This window comes from Panthera uncia, chromosome F2 (assembly GCF_023721935.1).
Source record: "Panthera uncia isolate 11264 chromosome F2, Puncia_PCG_1.0, whole genome shotgun sequence".
In the NCBI taxonomy this organism is placed as follows: Eukaryota; Metazoa; Chordata; class Mammalia; order Carnivora; family Felidae; genus Panthera; species Panthera uncia.
The window spans coordinates 65,252,554-65,268,435 of record NC_064812.1 but is presented as its reverse complement, the minus strand read 5'-3'; the positions used below and the strand labels follow the sequence as shown (position 1 = coordinate 65,268,435).

The window sequence follows — 15,882 nt, the reverse complement described above, 5'->3', positions numbered from 1 at the left end:
AAAGTCAAGAGAGTATAGTTTAAAATCATATTACACAAAAAAAGCCTATGAGAAATATAAATTCAGAGTGACATTTATAGCAGTGAAGTAGCTAATCAAAGGATCCTACAAACAAAAGGTTAATTTTACATATACTGAAAATGATGAATCACTATATGAATCTTAGTAACGTAAAACAAAAATTGCATCACTTTACATAACCTTCTTACTGGAAGAACCAGACACATTTGGTGATTTTACAAATCTTGTGCTCAAATGTAACATGGAAGTTTTTACTATAAATTCTCTTTTGCAGTAATATATCTCACAGATTTATCATTTTCTTCTAACATTTTTCAGCATTTTCATGTTATTAGGAAGCAGAGATTTGCACTTCAAGTTTAGGTAAGTTTCTGTGGGAAATTCCACAATGAGTTGTCAATATTTAAGTGTTACTGTGTTAACTTATGGGATCCAGTAGGCGGTAAAACAGACTTACCCAAATAGTCTAATTTGATCTCAGTGTGTTAGACGTTTTCAGTTCTTTCCAGATAGTAGTTAATATAGCCTTGCTTTGTTGAATTTTTCTCTTATATGTCAATGATAGTAATAATAGAAAAATTACAACCTACTTTGCTAATGATACAGTGATGTTGAACATTAACACTTACCTTAGATAGCCCTAGCTATATGCCTCAATTGGGTGTCAAAAGCAAAGTTTTGTGTTTGTCAAAACTCATATGACTTGAATACTTAAGACTTGTGTATTTTGCTTCATATAAATTACACCTCAGTGAAAAATATTCAAAATAAAAACAGTTATATATGATAAAAAGTAAAATATAAGTAATCCAAAATGCTACCATCTTAAGTATTTAAGCCATTGTACCACATTACATGTGAAAAAATTCAGGAATTTGCAGCCAAAGAAAAACTAAAGGCAAAGAGGTGAAAATAGCACAACCTGAGGCATGTAAGCATATAAGAATGCATAACAGGGACTTCCAGTTTCCCCTGTAAAGTGCTTAGAAGCTGCCAAGTGAAAAACTGAACAGACTGAATCATCAACTCTTCTTGGATACAGAAGAAGAGAGAGGACACAGGGCAAACTGCTACCCCTAACACTGGGGAGATGGGTGAATATAGAGAGTTGGAACTTACTGGAGCAGAGACTCAAACACTGCGGGAGCCAGTGCAGGAGTAAGAAAACCTGAACTAGATTTAACAAATTGCTGGAGGCTAAGTGTAGACCACTGAGAGTTCAAAAGTCCAGGGGGACCCAGTCTTAGGGATCCCTACAGTTTTGTGAAATTGACCACCTAGCTTCTCACAATAAATATTGGGGAAAAATTCTCTTGTGCTTCCAGCAGGAGGAGAAAAGGGACAATTTTCTGTCTTTTTTAAAGAATGCAAGCAAAGGAGGGCAAAGTGAGGGGGACAGAGGATCTGAAGCAGGCTCTGTGCTGACAGCAGTGAGCCCAATGTGGGGCTTGAACTCACAAACTGTGAGATGAAAACCTGAGCTGAAGTTGGACACCCAACCAACTGAGCAACCCAGGTGCCCCAGGGACAATTTTCAAATATGCCAGGATATTCTGGTCTTCTCCTAACTTTAGGAAAAACTAGTTAACCAGAATGTCACCTCCAGGGTTTTTCTCAGAGTCTAACAGAGACTAATGTACCAGAAGGAAAGTACCAAACTTATAGTTGGTTCAACTCTTATGTGTAGGAGAAGGGACCCAAGTTCAGTCCACTCCACCCACTCTGTCCCACCTAATGAGGGAGAAAAAAATCTAAGAAAGACACTTGTTAAGTTTGTCCAGAGGCATGGGTTTACTAAAATAAGGACCTATCAAAAGGAGCATAGAACACTTCCCCTTCCACTATACCACATTGCCACATTTTAAAAGACCTATTTTTAGCACTTCCTTTTACCCACTACATCATATCTGGCTACCAAGAAAAATTACAAGGCATAGTAAAAGGCAAAAAGCGAAACAAAACAACAAAAAAACCCCACAAATTACAATTTGAACAGATACAGCATCAGAAACAGACATGGCAGGATGTTGGAATTCTCAGACCATGAGTTTTAAAAAATTATGTTTAATATGTTTAGGGCCCAAATGGATAAAGCAAGAATAGATGGGTTATGTAAGCAAAGAGAAGGAAATCATAAGACTAAAGAGAAATGCTGGAGATTTAAACAACAAAAACTGACAAATGAGAAATACCTTTCATGAGCTTATTAGTATACTGGACATGGCTGAGGAAAGAATCTCTGAGCTTGAGGTTATTTCAGTAAAAATCTCCAAAGCTGAAAAGCAAAGAGAACAAAGACTGAAGAAAACAGAACCATATCTAGGGACAGTGGGACAACTACAAAAGGTTTGTAATGTACATGTATAGAAATACCAGAGGGACAAGAAAGAGAAAGAAAAAATATTTGAAGTTATGACAGAATTTTCCCAAATTAATATCAGACACCAAGCCATGGATTGAAGAAGCTCAGGATTACCAAGTAAGATAAATACCAAAAAATTATACTGAGGCATGTCATTTTCAAACTTCAGAAAATCAAAGATAATGAAAACAACCTGAAAGAAACTGGAGGAAAAACATTATAGAGGAACAAAGATAAGAATTACACCTGACTTGTGCCTAGGTGGCTCAGTTAAGTGTCCAACTCTTGATTTCAGCTCAGGTCATGATCTCACAATTTGTAGGATCAAGCCCAAAGTCAGTCTGTGCGTTGACAATGCAGAGCCTGCTTGTGATTCTCTCTCCCTCTCTCTCTGACCTTCACCCCTCCCCCTCTCTCAGAATAAATAAACATTTAAGGGAAAAAAAGAATTACACCTGATTTGTTGTCAGAAATCCTGCAAGCAAGAAGAATGGAGTGAAAGTGCTGAGAGAGGGGCACCTGCCAGGCTCAGTCAGTGGAGCATGCAACTTTTGATCTGTGGGCTGTGAGTTTGAGCCCCACATTGGGTGTAGATATTACTTAAAAGTAAAATCTTTTGGGGGCACCTGGGTGTGTCAGTCGTTTAAGTGTCCAACTCTTGATTTCAGCTCAGGTCATAATCTCACAGTTCATGGGATCAAGCTCCGCATTGGACTCTGTGCTAGCAGCACGAAACCTGCTTCAGATCCTCTGTCTCCCTCTCTCTCTCTCTGCCCCTCCCCTGCTCATTCTCTGTCAAAAATAAACAAACTTTAAAAAATAAAAAAATTTTTAAAAGATGGGGGTGCCTGGGTGGCTTAGTCAGTTGAGCATCCAACTTCAGCTCAGGTCATGATCTCGTTCATGAGTTTGAGCCCCACACTGGGCTCACTGCTGTCAGAGCCTGCTTTGGATTCTCTGTCTCCTCTTCTTTCTTTGCCCCTCCCCCGCTTGCTCTCTCTCTCTCTCTCTTTCAAACATAAATGTTTTTAGGAGGAGCCAAGATGGTGGAACAGCATGGAAGTTTTTTGTGTGTCTCGCGTCCATGAATTACAGCCAGACCAACACTAAACCATCCTGCACACCTAGAAAACTGATCTGAGGATTAACACAACAATCTGCACAACCTAAAGCACAGAATTCAGCAGGTATGCGGTGTGGAGAGGTGAACTTGGGGAGAGAGAACCTGTGGAGGGCAGGGAGCCACTTTTGCCTGAGGAGAGAGGATGGAGATGGGGGTGGGGGTAGAATATGGGAAAAGCACCCCTCCCCAAAAGCAGCTGGAGAGAAAGTGGAAAATTGAAAATAGCCACAGGGACTGAAAAAGGGAGAAACAAAAAGGGAGAGGGTTTAAATTCCATTAAGACTGTAAACGGGGAGCACAGAGAGTCTGCAACTCCAGAGCTCAATACCTGATGGTGGTCTGGTGGGAAGGGTGAATCCCCAGGAGTAGAGTGGGGACAGTGAGGTTCTCAGGCCACACGGGGAGAAGCAGTTCCACTGCTGGAAAGACATTTGGTAGAGGCTGTGAGGCCACCTGGGCCCAGCAGACCCCAGAGAAAAGTCACATTTGCTGGTGCTGGAACAAGGTCATTGGGGGCGAAGGCTGGTGCCAGATGTGTGTTGTGATTCTCCATAATCCCTGAGGCACTGCTGCTACACTGTCTCGTGAACTTTTTCTAGGGCAGGCTGGTACCTGGCCACAGTTTCTGGGCATCGGCAGCAGCACGGTCCCACAAGCATTCCTGGGTGTGAATGACACCCAGCCATTGCTCTGTGAGACCCTCCACAGAGGACTGGAATGGATCAAAGCCGCAGTCCCTCAGGAGTGGGGGGGGGCTGGGAAGGCAGCCACATCTGAGACAAAACTCAGGAGGGAGGTGCTGCCTGGGGCTTGGTCACTGACAGTGTGGAAGCAGGGAGTGGACAGAAGCCAAAAATGAAGGACAGGTGCGTGATTGTTGATGGGGAGAACAGAGTTCTGAAACTAGAGACTGGGTAGCTGGGTGATACCATTTTCACTGCTCCTGCTCATGCACATATGCACCTACAAGCGCCACAACAATCCACCCCAGGAGGCTAGCAGAGCCATCTAGTGGAGAACAGAGCCATTACACTAAGCCCCACCCAACTGGGCCAACCTTGCTCTTCAAGAACACAAGTCTCACCACCTGTTTAGTTTATGGGCTATAAAGTAGTTTGACTCCTAGGGGAAAATGAAGTAATTTCAGTCGTATTTCAGTCTGTTAGCTGGTCCAACTATTCAATTTTCTTTTTTTTTTTTTTCAATTTTTATTAAAATTTTTCTTTAATTTTTTTCAACTATATTTTTTCTACTGTATATTTTTCTACTATATTTTGTGTAATTTTTTTCAAATTCTATTTTACTTCCATCATTTAATTTTAGTCTACTTCAGTGTATTCATTTTTTCAAGTTTTCAAACGATTTCCTTTTTTTTTTCTTTTTCCCCTTTTTTTCTCTAATCTATCAAGCCACTTTCAACACCCAGACCAAAACACACCTAGGAACTAGCACCATTTATTTTATTTATTTTGTGTGCGTGTGTTTTTTATTTTTTAATTTTAATATTTTTTAACTTTTAATATTTTTAAATTGTAATTTTTTCTACCTCATTAATTCCTTTTCTCCCTTCAAAATGATGAAATGAAGGAATTCACTCCAAAAGAAAGAGCAGGAAGAAATGACAGCCAGGTACTTAACCAACACAGATACAAGCAAGATGTCTGAACCAGAATTTAGAATCATGATAATAAGAATACTGGCTGGAGTCAAAATTAGATTAGACTCCTTTCTGTGGAGATAAAAGAAGTAAAAGCTAGTCAGGATAAAATAAAAAGTGCTATAACTGAGCTGCAATCTTGAATGGATGCCGTGGCAGCAAGGATGGATGAGGCAGAACAGAGAAACAGTGATATAGAAGACAAACTTATGGAGAATAATGAAGTGGAAAAAAAGAGGGAGATTAAGGCAAAAGAGCACGGTTTAAGAATTAGAGAAATCAGTGACTCATTAAAAAGGAACAACCTCAGAATCATAGGGGTCCCAGAAGAGGAAGAGAGAGAAATAGGGGTAGAAAGGATATGTAAGCAAATCATAGTGGAAAACTTTCCTAACCTGGGGAAAGACACAGACATCAAAATCCAGGAAGCACAGAGGATCCTCATTAGATTCAACAAAAACCGACCATCAACAAAGTGTATCATAGTCAAATTCACAAAATACTCAGGCAAGGAGAGAATCATGAAAGCAGCAAGGGAAAAAAAGTTCTTAACCTACAAGGGAAGAGAGATCAGGTTTGCAGCAGACCTATCCACAGAAACTTGGCAGGCCAGAAAGGAGTGGCAGGATATATTCAATGTGCTGAATCAGGAAAATATGCAGCCAAGAATTCTTTATACAGCAAGGCTGTCATTCAAAATAGAAGGAGAGATACAAAGTATCCCAGACAAAAATTAAGGGAGTTTGTGACCACTAAACCAGCCCTGCAAGAAATTTTAAGGGGGACTCTCTGAGAGGTGAAAAGATGAAAAAATAAATAAATAAATACCAAAAGTAACAAAGACTAAAAAGGACCAGAGAACACCACCAGAAACTCCAACTCTACAAGCAACATACTTGCAATAAATTCATATCTTTCAATACTCACTCTAAACATCAATGGACTCAACGCTCCAATCAAAAGACATAGGGTAACAGAATGGATAAGAAAACAAGATCCATCTATGTTCTGTTTACAAGAGACCCACTTTAGACCTAAAGACACCTTCAGATTGAAAGTAAGGGGATGGAGAACCATCTATCATACTAATGGTCAACAAAAGAAAACCGGAGTAGCCATATTTATATCAGACAATCTAGACTTTAAAATAAAGACTGTATCAAGAGATGCAGAAAGGCATTACATCATAATCAAGGGGTTTATCCACCAAGAAAACCTAACAATTGTAAACATTTATGTGCCAAAAGTGGAAGTACCCAAATATATAAATCAATTAATCACAAATATAAAGAAATTCATCGGTAGTAATACCATAATAGTAGGAGACTTCAACACACCACTCACAGCAATGGACAGATCATCTAATCAAAAAATCAATAAGGAAACAATGGTTTTGAATGACACACTGGACCAGATGGACTTAACAGATATATTCAGAACATTTCATCCTAAAACAGCAGAATATACATTCTTCTCCAGTGAACATGGAACGTTCTCCAGAATAGACCACATACTGGGACACAAATCAGCCATCAGCAAGTACAGAAAGATCGAGATCATACCGTGCGTATTTTCAGACCACAACACTATGAAACTAGAAATCAACCACAAGAAAAAATTTGGAAAGGTAACAAATACTTGGAGACTAAAGAACATCCTACTAAAGAATAAATGGGCTAACGAAGAAGTTAAAGAGGAAATTAAAAAGTATATGGAAGCCAATGAAAATGATAACACCACAACGCAAAACCTCTGGGACGCAGCAAAGGTAGTCATAAGAGGAAAGTATATAGCAATCCAGGCCTTCCTAAAGAAAGAAGAAAGATCTCAGATATACAACCTTAACCTTACACCTTAAAGAGCAGGAAAAAGAGCAGCAAATAAAACCCCAAACTAGCAGAAGACAGGAAATAATAAAGATGAGAGCAGAAATTAATGCTATCGAAACAGATCAATGAAACCAGAAGCTGGTTCTTTGAAATAATTAACAAAATTGATAAAACACTAGCCAGTTGATGAAAAAAAAAAAAAAAAAGAAAGGACCCAAATACATAAAATCAAGAGTGAAAGAGGAGAGATCACAACCAACAGAAGAAATAAAAACAATAATAAGACAATATTATGAACAATTATATGCCAATAAAATGGGCAATCTGGAAGAAATGGACAAATTCCTAGAGACATATACACTACCAAAACTGAAACAGGCAGAAATAGATTTGAATGGACCCATAACCAGTAAAGAAATCGAATTAGTAACCAAAAATCTGCCAAAAAACAAGAGTCCAGGGCCAGATGGCTTTCCAGGGGAATTCTACCAAACATTCAAGGAAGAGTTAACACCTATTCTCTTGAAGCTGTTCTAAAAAAGAGAAATGGAAGGAAAAGTTCTAGACTCTTTCTATGAAGCCAGCATTACCTTGATTCAAAAACCAGACAGAGACCCCACTAAAAAGGAGAATTATAGACCAATTTCCCTGATGAACATGGATGCAAAAATCCTCAACAAGATATTAGCCAACCGGATCCAACAATACATTATAAAAATTATTCACCACGACCAAGTGGGATTTATACCTGGGATGCAGGGCTGGTTCGATATCTGCAAAACAATTAATGTGATTCATCACATCAATAAAAGAAAGGACAAGAACCATATAATCCTCTCAATAAATGCAGAGAAAGCATTTGACAAAATACAGCATCCTTTCTTGATAAAAACCCTCAAGAAAGTAGGGATAGAAGGAGCATACCTTGAGATCATAAAAGCCATATATGAACGACCCAGCGCCAATATCATCCTCAATGGGGAAAAACTGAGAGCTCTCCCCCTAAGGTCAGGAACAAGACAGGGATGTCCACTCTCGCCACTGCTACTCAACAGTATTGGAAGTCTTAGCCCCTGCAATCAGACAACACAAAGAAATAAAAGGCATCCAAATTGGCCAGGAGGAGGTCAAACTTTCACTCTTCACAGATGACATGATATTCTACATGGAAAACCCAAAAGATTCCACCAAAAAACTGCTAGAACTGATTCATGAATTCAGCAAAGTTGCAGGATATAAAGTCAATGCACAGAAATCTGTTGCATTCTTATTCACCAACAATGAAGCAACAGAAAGAGAAATCAAGGAATCGATCTCATTTACAATTCCACATAAAATACCTAGAATAAATCTAACCAAAGAGGTGAAAAATCTATACACTGAAAACTATAGAAAGCTTATGAAAGAAATTGAAGAAGACACAAAAAAATGGAAAAAGATTCCATGCTCCTGGATAGGAAGAACAAATATTGTTAAAATGTCGATACTACCCAAGGCAATCTACATATTCAATGCAATCCCTATCAAAATAACAGCAGCCTTCTTCACAGAGCTAGAACAAATAATCCTAAAATTTGTATGGAATCAGAAAAGACCCCGAATAGCCAAAGAAATCTTGAAAAAGAAAACCAAAGCAGGAGGCATCACAATCCTGGACTTCAAGCTGTATTACAAAGCTGTAATCATTAAGACAGTATGGTATTGGCACAAGAACAGACACTCAGATCAATGGAACAGAGTAGAGAACTCAGAAATGGACCACAATCCTGAGAAACTTAACAGAAACCCATGGAGGAGGGGAAGGAAAAAAAAAAAAGAGGTTAGAGTGGGAGAGAGCCAAAGCATAAGAGACTGTTAAAAACTGAGAACAAACTGAGGGTTGATGGGGGGTGGGAGGGAGGGGAGGGTGGGTGATGGGTATTGAGGAGGGCACCTTTTGGGATGAGCACTGGGTGTTGTATGGAAACCAATTTGACAATAAATTTCATATATTGAATAAATAAATAAATAAATAAATAAATAAATAAATAAGAAATGGACCCACAAACGTGTGGCCAACTAATCTTTGACAAAGCAGAAAAGAATGGCCAATGGAATAAAGACAGTCGCTTCAGCAAGTGGTGCTGGGAAAATTGGACAGCGACATGCAGAAAAATGAACCTGGACCACTTTCTTACACCATACACACAAAAAAAACCTCAAAATGGATGAAAGACATAAATGTAAGATAAGACAGGAAGCCATCAAAATCCTTGAGGAGAAAGCAGGCAAAAACCTCTTTGATCTTGGCCACAGCAACTTCTTACTCAACACGTCTCCAGAGGCAAGGGAAACAAGAGAAAAAATGAACTATTGGGACCTCATCAAAATAAAAAGCTTCTGCATAGCAAAGGAAACAATCAGCAAAACTAAAAGGCAACCGACAGAATGGGAGAAGATATTTGCAAGCGACATATCAGATAAAGGGTTAGTATACAAAATCTATAAAGAACTTCTCAAACTCAACACCCAAAAAACAAATAATCCAGTGAAGAAATGGGCAAAAGACATAGACACTTCTCCAAAGAAGACATCCAGATGGCCAACTGACACATGAAAAAATGCTCAACATCACTCATCCTCAGGGAAATACAAATCAAACCACAATGAGATACCACCTGACGCCTGTCAGAATGGCTAACATTAACAACTCAGGCAACAACAGATGTAGGCGAGGATGTGGAGAAAGAGGATCTCTTTTGTATTGCTGGTAGGAATGCAAACTGGTGCAACCCCTCTGGAAAACTGTATGGAGGTTCCTCAGGAAATTAAAACTAGAACTACCCTATGACCCAGAAATTGCAGTACTAGGTATTTAGTCAAGGGATACAGATGTACTGTTTCAAAGGGACATTTGCACCCCAATGTTTATAGCAGTGCTATCAACAATAGCCAAAGTATGGAAAGATCTCAAATGTCCATTGATGGATGAATGGATAAAGAAGATGTGGTATACACACACACACACACACACACACACACACACACACACACACACACAAAGGAATATTACTCGGCAATCAAAAAGAATGAAATCTTGCCATTTGCAACTACATGGAGGGAACTGGAGAGTATTATGCTAAGTGAAATTAGTCAGAGAAAGACAAAAATCATGTGACTTCACCCATGTGAGGACTTTAAGAGACAAAACAGGTGAACATAAGGGAAGGAAAACAAAAATAATATAAAAAAAGGAAGGGGAATAAAACATAAGAGACTCTTAAATATGTAGAACAAACAGGGGGTTATGGAGGGGTTGTGGGAAGGGGGATGGGCTAAATGGATAAGGGGCATAAGGAATCTTCTCCTGAAATCATTGTTGAACTATATGCTACCTAATTTGGATGTAAATTTAAAAAGATATACTTATAAAATTAAAAAAAAAAACACACAGAAGAGACAGAATAAACATCTGGGTTTTGATTGAAAAAAAAACATTTAAAAATTTTTTTTAAAAGTTAAAAAAAGTGCTGAGAAAAAAAAAGAAACAACCCTACCAGCCTAGAATTCTGTACCCTATCAAATTATCCTTCAAAAGTGAAGTAGAAATGAAGACTTTCTTAGACAAAAATTGAGGTAATTTTTTTCCCATAGACCTGCTTTGCAAGTAATGTTGAAAGAAGTTCTTTAGAGCAAAAGAGAGTAACATAGGTTAGAAATTCAGATTTACATAAAGAAAGAAATAGCATTGGGGCACCTGGGTGACTCAACCAGTTGAGCATCTGATTCCAGTTCAGGTCATGAGCTCATGGTTCTTGAGTTTAAGCCCCACACTGGGATCACTGCTGCCAGCAGGAAGAGCCTGGTTCCGGTCCTCTGTCCCTCGCTCTGTGCCCCTCCCCACTTGCACCCTCTCAAAGATAAATAAAACATCAAAAAAAAAAAAAAAAAGGAATAGCTTCACAGAAAGAATAAAAGAATGTGAAATAAAACTTTTATTTTTATTCTTTTTTTTTAATGTTTATTTTTGAGAGAGAGAGTGACACAGAGCACAAGCAGGGGAGTGGCAGAGAAAGAGAGAGACACACAGAATCCAAAGCAGGCTCCAGGCTTCAAGCTGTCAGCACATAGCCCCACTCAGACCCCAACCCATGCACTGCGAGATCATGACTGAGTGAAATCAGAAGCTCAACCAAGTGAACCACCCAGGTGCCTTATTCTTATTCTTAATTGATCTAACAGATAACAGTTTGTTCAAAATAATAGCAACAATGTATTTGATAATATGCATATGTATATATTATATACATATGCTTATTTATGCCTTTAGATAAGTAAAATGAATGACGTCAATGATACAAGAGACAGAAGGGAAGAAGTCAGATTATTTTGTTATTATAAGATACTCATACTGAGGTACTTCACTGTACTGTGAAGCAGTACAGTGTTATTTAAACATGAATTTGGATTAGTTGTAAATGAGTATTGCAAACTCTAGGGCAATCAGTATAAAAAGAGGGGAAAAAAGAAGTATAGCTGGTATGCTAAAAAAAATGGAATCAGTTAAAATCACAAAAGGCAGAAAAAGAATAGAAAACAAAAATAAGAACAAGGAAAAGGCAACGAATAGAAAATAGTAACAAATATGGTTAAGTATTAATCCAATATATCAATAATCACTTTAAACATAAATGGCCTAAATGCACAGATTGTCAGAGTAGATTAAAAAAAAACAAACTAGATTCAACTATGTTGTCTATAAGGAGTTTACTTTAAATATAAAGACACATACAACCAATTAAAAGTAAATGGATGGAGAAAACTACACCATGCTAACACTAACCAAAAGAAAGCAGGAGTAACTATATATTAACTTCAGACACAGCAGATTTCAAAGTAAAGACATTTATCAGGGATAAAGAAGGGAATTACATAATGATAAAGGAGTCAATTCTCCAGTATGACATAACAGTCTTTAATGTAAATGTTCCTAACAAAAGAGTGTCACATTACATTAGGCAAAAACTGATAGAACTGCAAGGAGAGACAGATGAATCCACTATCATAGTTGGAGACTTCAACACCCCTTTCTCAGAAATGGACAGATCCAGCAGGCAGGAAATCAGTGAGAACATAGTTGAACTCAAAAACACCATCAATCCACTGGATGCAATTGATATCTATAGACTATTTCATCCAACAACAGTAGAATACATTCTTCTCCAGCTCACATGAAGCATTCGCCCATATAGACCAAATTCCGGGCCATAAAACACACCTTGCCAAATTTATAAGTATAGAAATCATACAATGTCTGCTCTAAAACCACAAGTAAACTAAAAATTAATAACATAACCAAAATAGATGGAGATTAAACAACACACTTATAAATAACACATGAATCAAAGAAGAAATTTCAAGAGAAACTTTAAAATATTTTGAACTAAATGAAAATGAAAACACAACTTACTGAAATGTGTGGGATATAATGAAGACAGTGCTTAAAGGAAAATTTATAGCATTGGATACATATATTAGAAAAGAAGAAAGATCCAAAATCAATAATCTAAGTTTCTACCTGAGGAAACAATGGAAAGAAGCACGTAAGCAGAAGAAAAGAAATAATAAAAATGACAGCAGAAATCAATGAAATTGAAAACAGGAAATCAACAGAGAAAATCAATAAAACCAGAAGCTGATTCTGTGAAAAAAACCAATAAAGTTGATAAGCCTCTAATCAGGCTAACTAAGAAAAGGAAAGAGGGATGCCTGGGTAGCTCAATCAGTTGAGTGTCCCTTGATTTCTGCTTAGGTTGTGATCCAGTGTCATGGAATTGAGCCCCATATTAGGCTCAGTGCTCAGCACAGAGCCTGCTTGGGATTCTCAGTCTCTCTCTCCCTGTGCCCCTCATCCCCACTCACATGTTCTCTCTCTCTAAAAAATAAATAAATAAATAAATTATTTGTGATGTTCAGTTATATTCTATAATAATAAAGTGTAAGTATTTACAGCAATGTAACAATGAGAAGCAATGAAATTTTGGGGCACCTGGGTGAATCAGTCGGTTGAGTGTCCTACTTTGGCTCGGTCATGATTTCTGGGTCTGTGAGTTTGAGCCCCGTGTCAGGCTCTGTGCTGACAGCTCAGAACCTAGAGCCTGCTTGGGATTCTGTGTCTCCCTCTCTCTCTGACCCTCCACCACTCATATTCTGTCTCTCTCTTTCTCAAAAATGAATAAACGTTAAAAAAATCAAAAAGAAGCAATGAAATTTTGACTTTTGATATCATCATTTTCAGAGAGTTTGCAACGTGCAGTAATGCACCGAATACTTAAGATTTTAAATGCTATTCTTATGTTTAATATATTTTAAATATTGTATTAAATATGTAAAAACCTATTAGGTTTTCCTGGACTTGGTTGATATAAAACTCCATTATTACTTTGTTATGGAAATGAATTGTTTTGGTTAACTGATTAACCAAGACCTTAATATATATATGAGTACCTTTTTGTGAATTGATTCTATCTTAAAATATAACGCCATCACCAGAACTTTCCATCTAAAATAGTATCCATAACCACAGAATTGTTGTACAAAAGTTTTAACATCATTTGCTGTTACAAGTTGATTTAGGCTCCAGCAAAGCATTTTCATCACCTCAACACTAACAAAGATTATATTCCCCCAGAAAAACAAACTCTGAGGTGTTTTATCAACCCTAGTAAATATTGAAAAGAATGGCTTCAATTACTTTTATTCCACCACCTAGGTCCTCTTCAAACCATGGAATACATGAGGACAGGTAACTGTACCAAGTAATGTTGCAGGATTTTATTCCTCAATACCCAGAATTCGTTGTCTCGCCGATTCAAAGAATGAAGAAGTGGACACAAAATGAGAAGCAGGCAAAAGTTTATTCAAGTATAAGATTAGAAAGTAAGAATAGTAGGAAAGCTCTCTTTACAGAGAGGGGACATTCAAAAATGAATGCCCAAGGACTATAGGCAAGGGTCGTTGTTTTATAAGGTTGTGGTCAGCCCTCCTGTTCCTCTTCCCTTCCCCCTTGTTCCTTGTTGCCTTCTACCCTTATTGGCTGTATAACTCTAGGTGCTGGGTTGTCCATTTCTGATTGGCTCATTTCCATTGTATGAGGGGTGGTGTATGGCCAAACTGTTCCTTGTGGGTCATAGGTTTTATGGTCTACTTATTTTTAGTCCTGTCTTTTGTCAAATTCCTGAGGGAACCTGAGGAGGAGTAGGTGGTGTCTGTTACATTCTTAAGATGAACCTTCTTGCCTGGGGGAGGAGGAGTGGTTTTGCTGTGGTCAAACACTCCCAGCATTGTTCCAAAACATGTCTTTCCCCACCCAGAGACCTCAGGTCCTAATCCTTTCTCCTTCTGCCTATTTTATCCTTTTATATTTTGTATTTGTTTCCTATCATAGTAATACTAATGGGGAAGGAGTCAGCACAAGTTTTAAGTTTGTTTGGTGACAGCTTTATTGAGATTAGTTCCAATACCATACAATTCACCAATTTAAAGTGTACAATTCACTGGCTTTTAGGTTTTTGAGTCATGCAACTAACACTACAATCAATTTTAGAACATTGTCATCACCTCAAAAAGAAATCTTAAATGGTTGGATAAACCAAATGCCATATATACATACAATGGAATATTATTCCATCTTGAAAAGTTAGGAAATGCTACAACATAGATGAACCTTGAAGACATTTTGCAAAGTGAAATAAGCCAGTCACAAAAAGTTAAGGACCTCACTTATATGAGGCTCCTACTAGAGTAGTCAAATTCATGGACACAAAAGGTAGAATGGTGGTTGTCAAGATCTGATAGAAGGTGGTAGGTGTGGTGGGGTGGGTAAAGGGAGTTACTATTTTATGGGTATAGAGTTTCATTTTATTTTATGTTGTGTATATTTTACCACAATTAAAAAAAAAAATCTGGGGCACCTGGGTGGCTCAGTCAGTTAAGCGTCCAACTCTTGATTTCAGCTCAGGTCATGATCTCACAGTTAGTGAGTTCGAGCCCTGATTGGGCTGTGTGCTGACAGCACAGAGTTGGCTTGCGATTCTTTCTCCCTCTGCCCCTCCCCCACTTGAGGGCGCTTATGCCAGGAGGCAATACACTTTCTCTCTCATAATAAATAAATAAACATTTAAAAACCTGTTTAAATAAATAGAAATCCTATACCCATTAGCAGTCAGTCTCCATTTCCCCTCAAGTCTAAGCAAACACTAATGTACTTTCTGTACAGATTTGCCTATTCTAGACATTTCATACAAACGGAATCATACAATACTTGACCTTTTATTTCTGGCTTGCTTTGCTTTGCATAGTGTTTTCAAAGCTTTCATCCATGTTGCAGCATGTATTAGTACAACATTCCTTTTAAAGGTCAAATAACATCCCATTATAGGGATATACCACATTTTATTTATCCATTTATCACTTGTTTCCACTTTTGGGCTATTATGAGTAATACCATGAACATTTTATGTGTTAGTCTTCATGTGAACATATGTTTTAAACCCCCTCATTATACGTGGCAGGGACTTGTTTGATCATATAGTAATCCCACCTTTGAGGTAGTCCCAGAATGTTTTCCAAATTGATTACACCATTTTGCATTCCCAGCAGGAGAGTTCTCAGTAAACAAACAAACAACCATGGACACCCTTGGTTGTGTTCAAAACTTTGGTTGTTGTTAAAACAAGAACTAGCAAAAGTTTGTTATCTTTCTCCCTCTTTTTTGCCTTGCAGCGAGGGATGATGGTGATTTAATTAAAGGAGGTGGAGGATGACCCGGTAATCACCCTGGCTAAGCGTTGCGGGGGCTGCGCGGGGGGGGGGGGGGGGGGGGGGGGGGGGGGGGGGGGGGGGGGGGGGG

At 38.2% G+C, this 15,882-nt stretch overlaps 2 protein-coding genes across 3 annotated transcripts in view; both read left to right on the top strand.

Moving 5' to 3' along the window:
- The window catches only part of SGK3 (serum/glucocorticoid regulated kinase family member 3), a 154,229-nt gene extending 141,102 nt beyond the window's left edge, over positions 1 to 13,127 (top strand). The window contains exons 17-18 of the mRNA XM_049633666.1: positions 340 to 384; positions 3,416 to 13,127. Of these exons, the coding sequence (XP_049489623.1) occupies positions 340 to 384 (45 nt within the window). The 3' untranslated portion in view covers positions 3,416 to 13,127. The remainder of the gene's footprint in view (positions 1 to 339; positions 385 to 3,415) is intronic.
- Positions 13,128 to 15,837: 2,710 nt separating this feature from the next.
- MCMDC2 (minichromosome maintenance domain containing 2) overlaps positions 15,838 to 15,882 on the top strand; it is a 39,870-nt gene continuing 39,825 nt past the window's right edge. For both annotated transcript variants that reach the window (XM_049633660.1, XM_049633659.1), the window contains exon 1: positions 15,838 to 15,882. This exon is cut by the window's right edge and continues 2,554 nt beyond it. The gene's annotated coding sequence lies outside the window, so the exon portion shown is untranslated.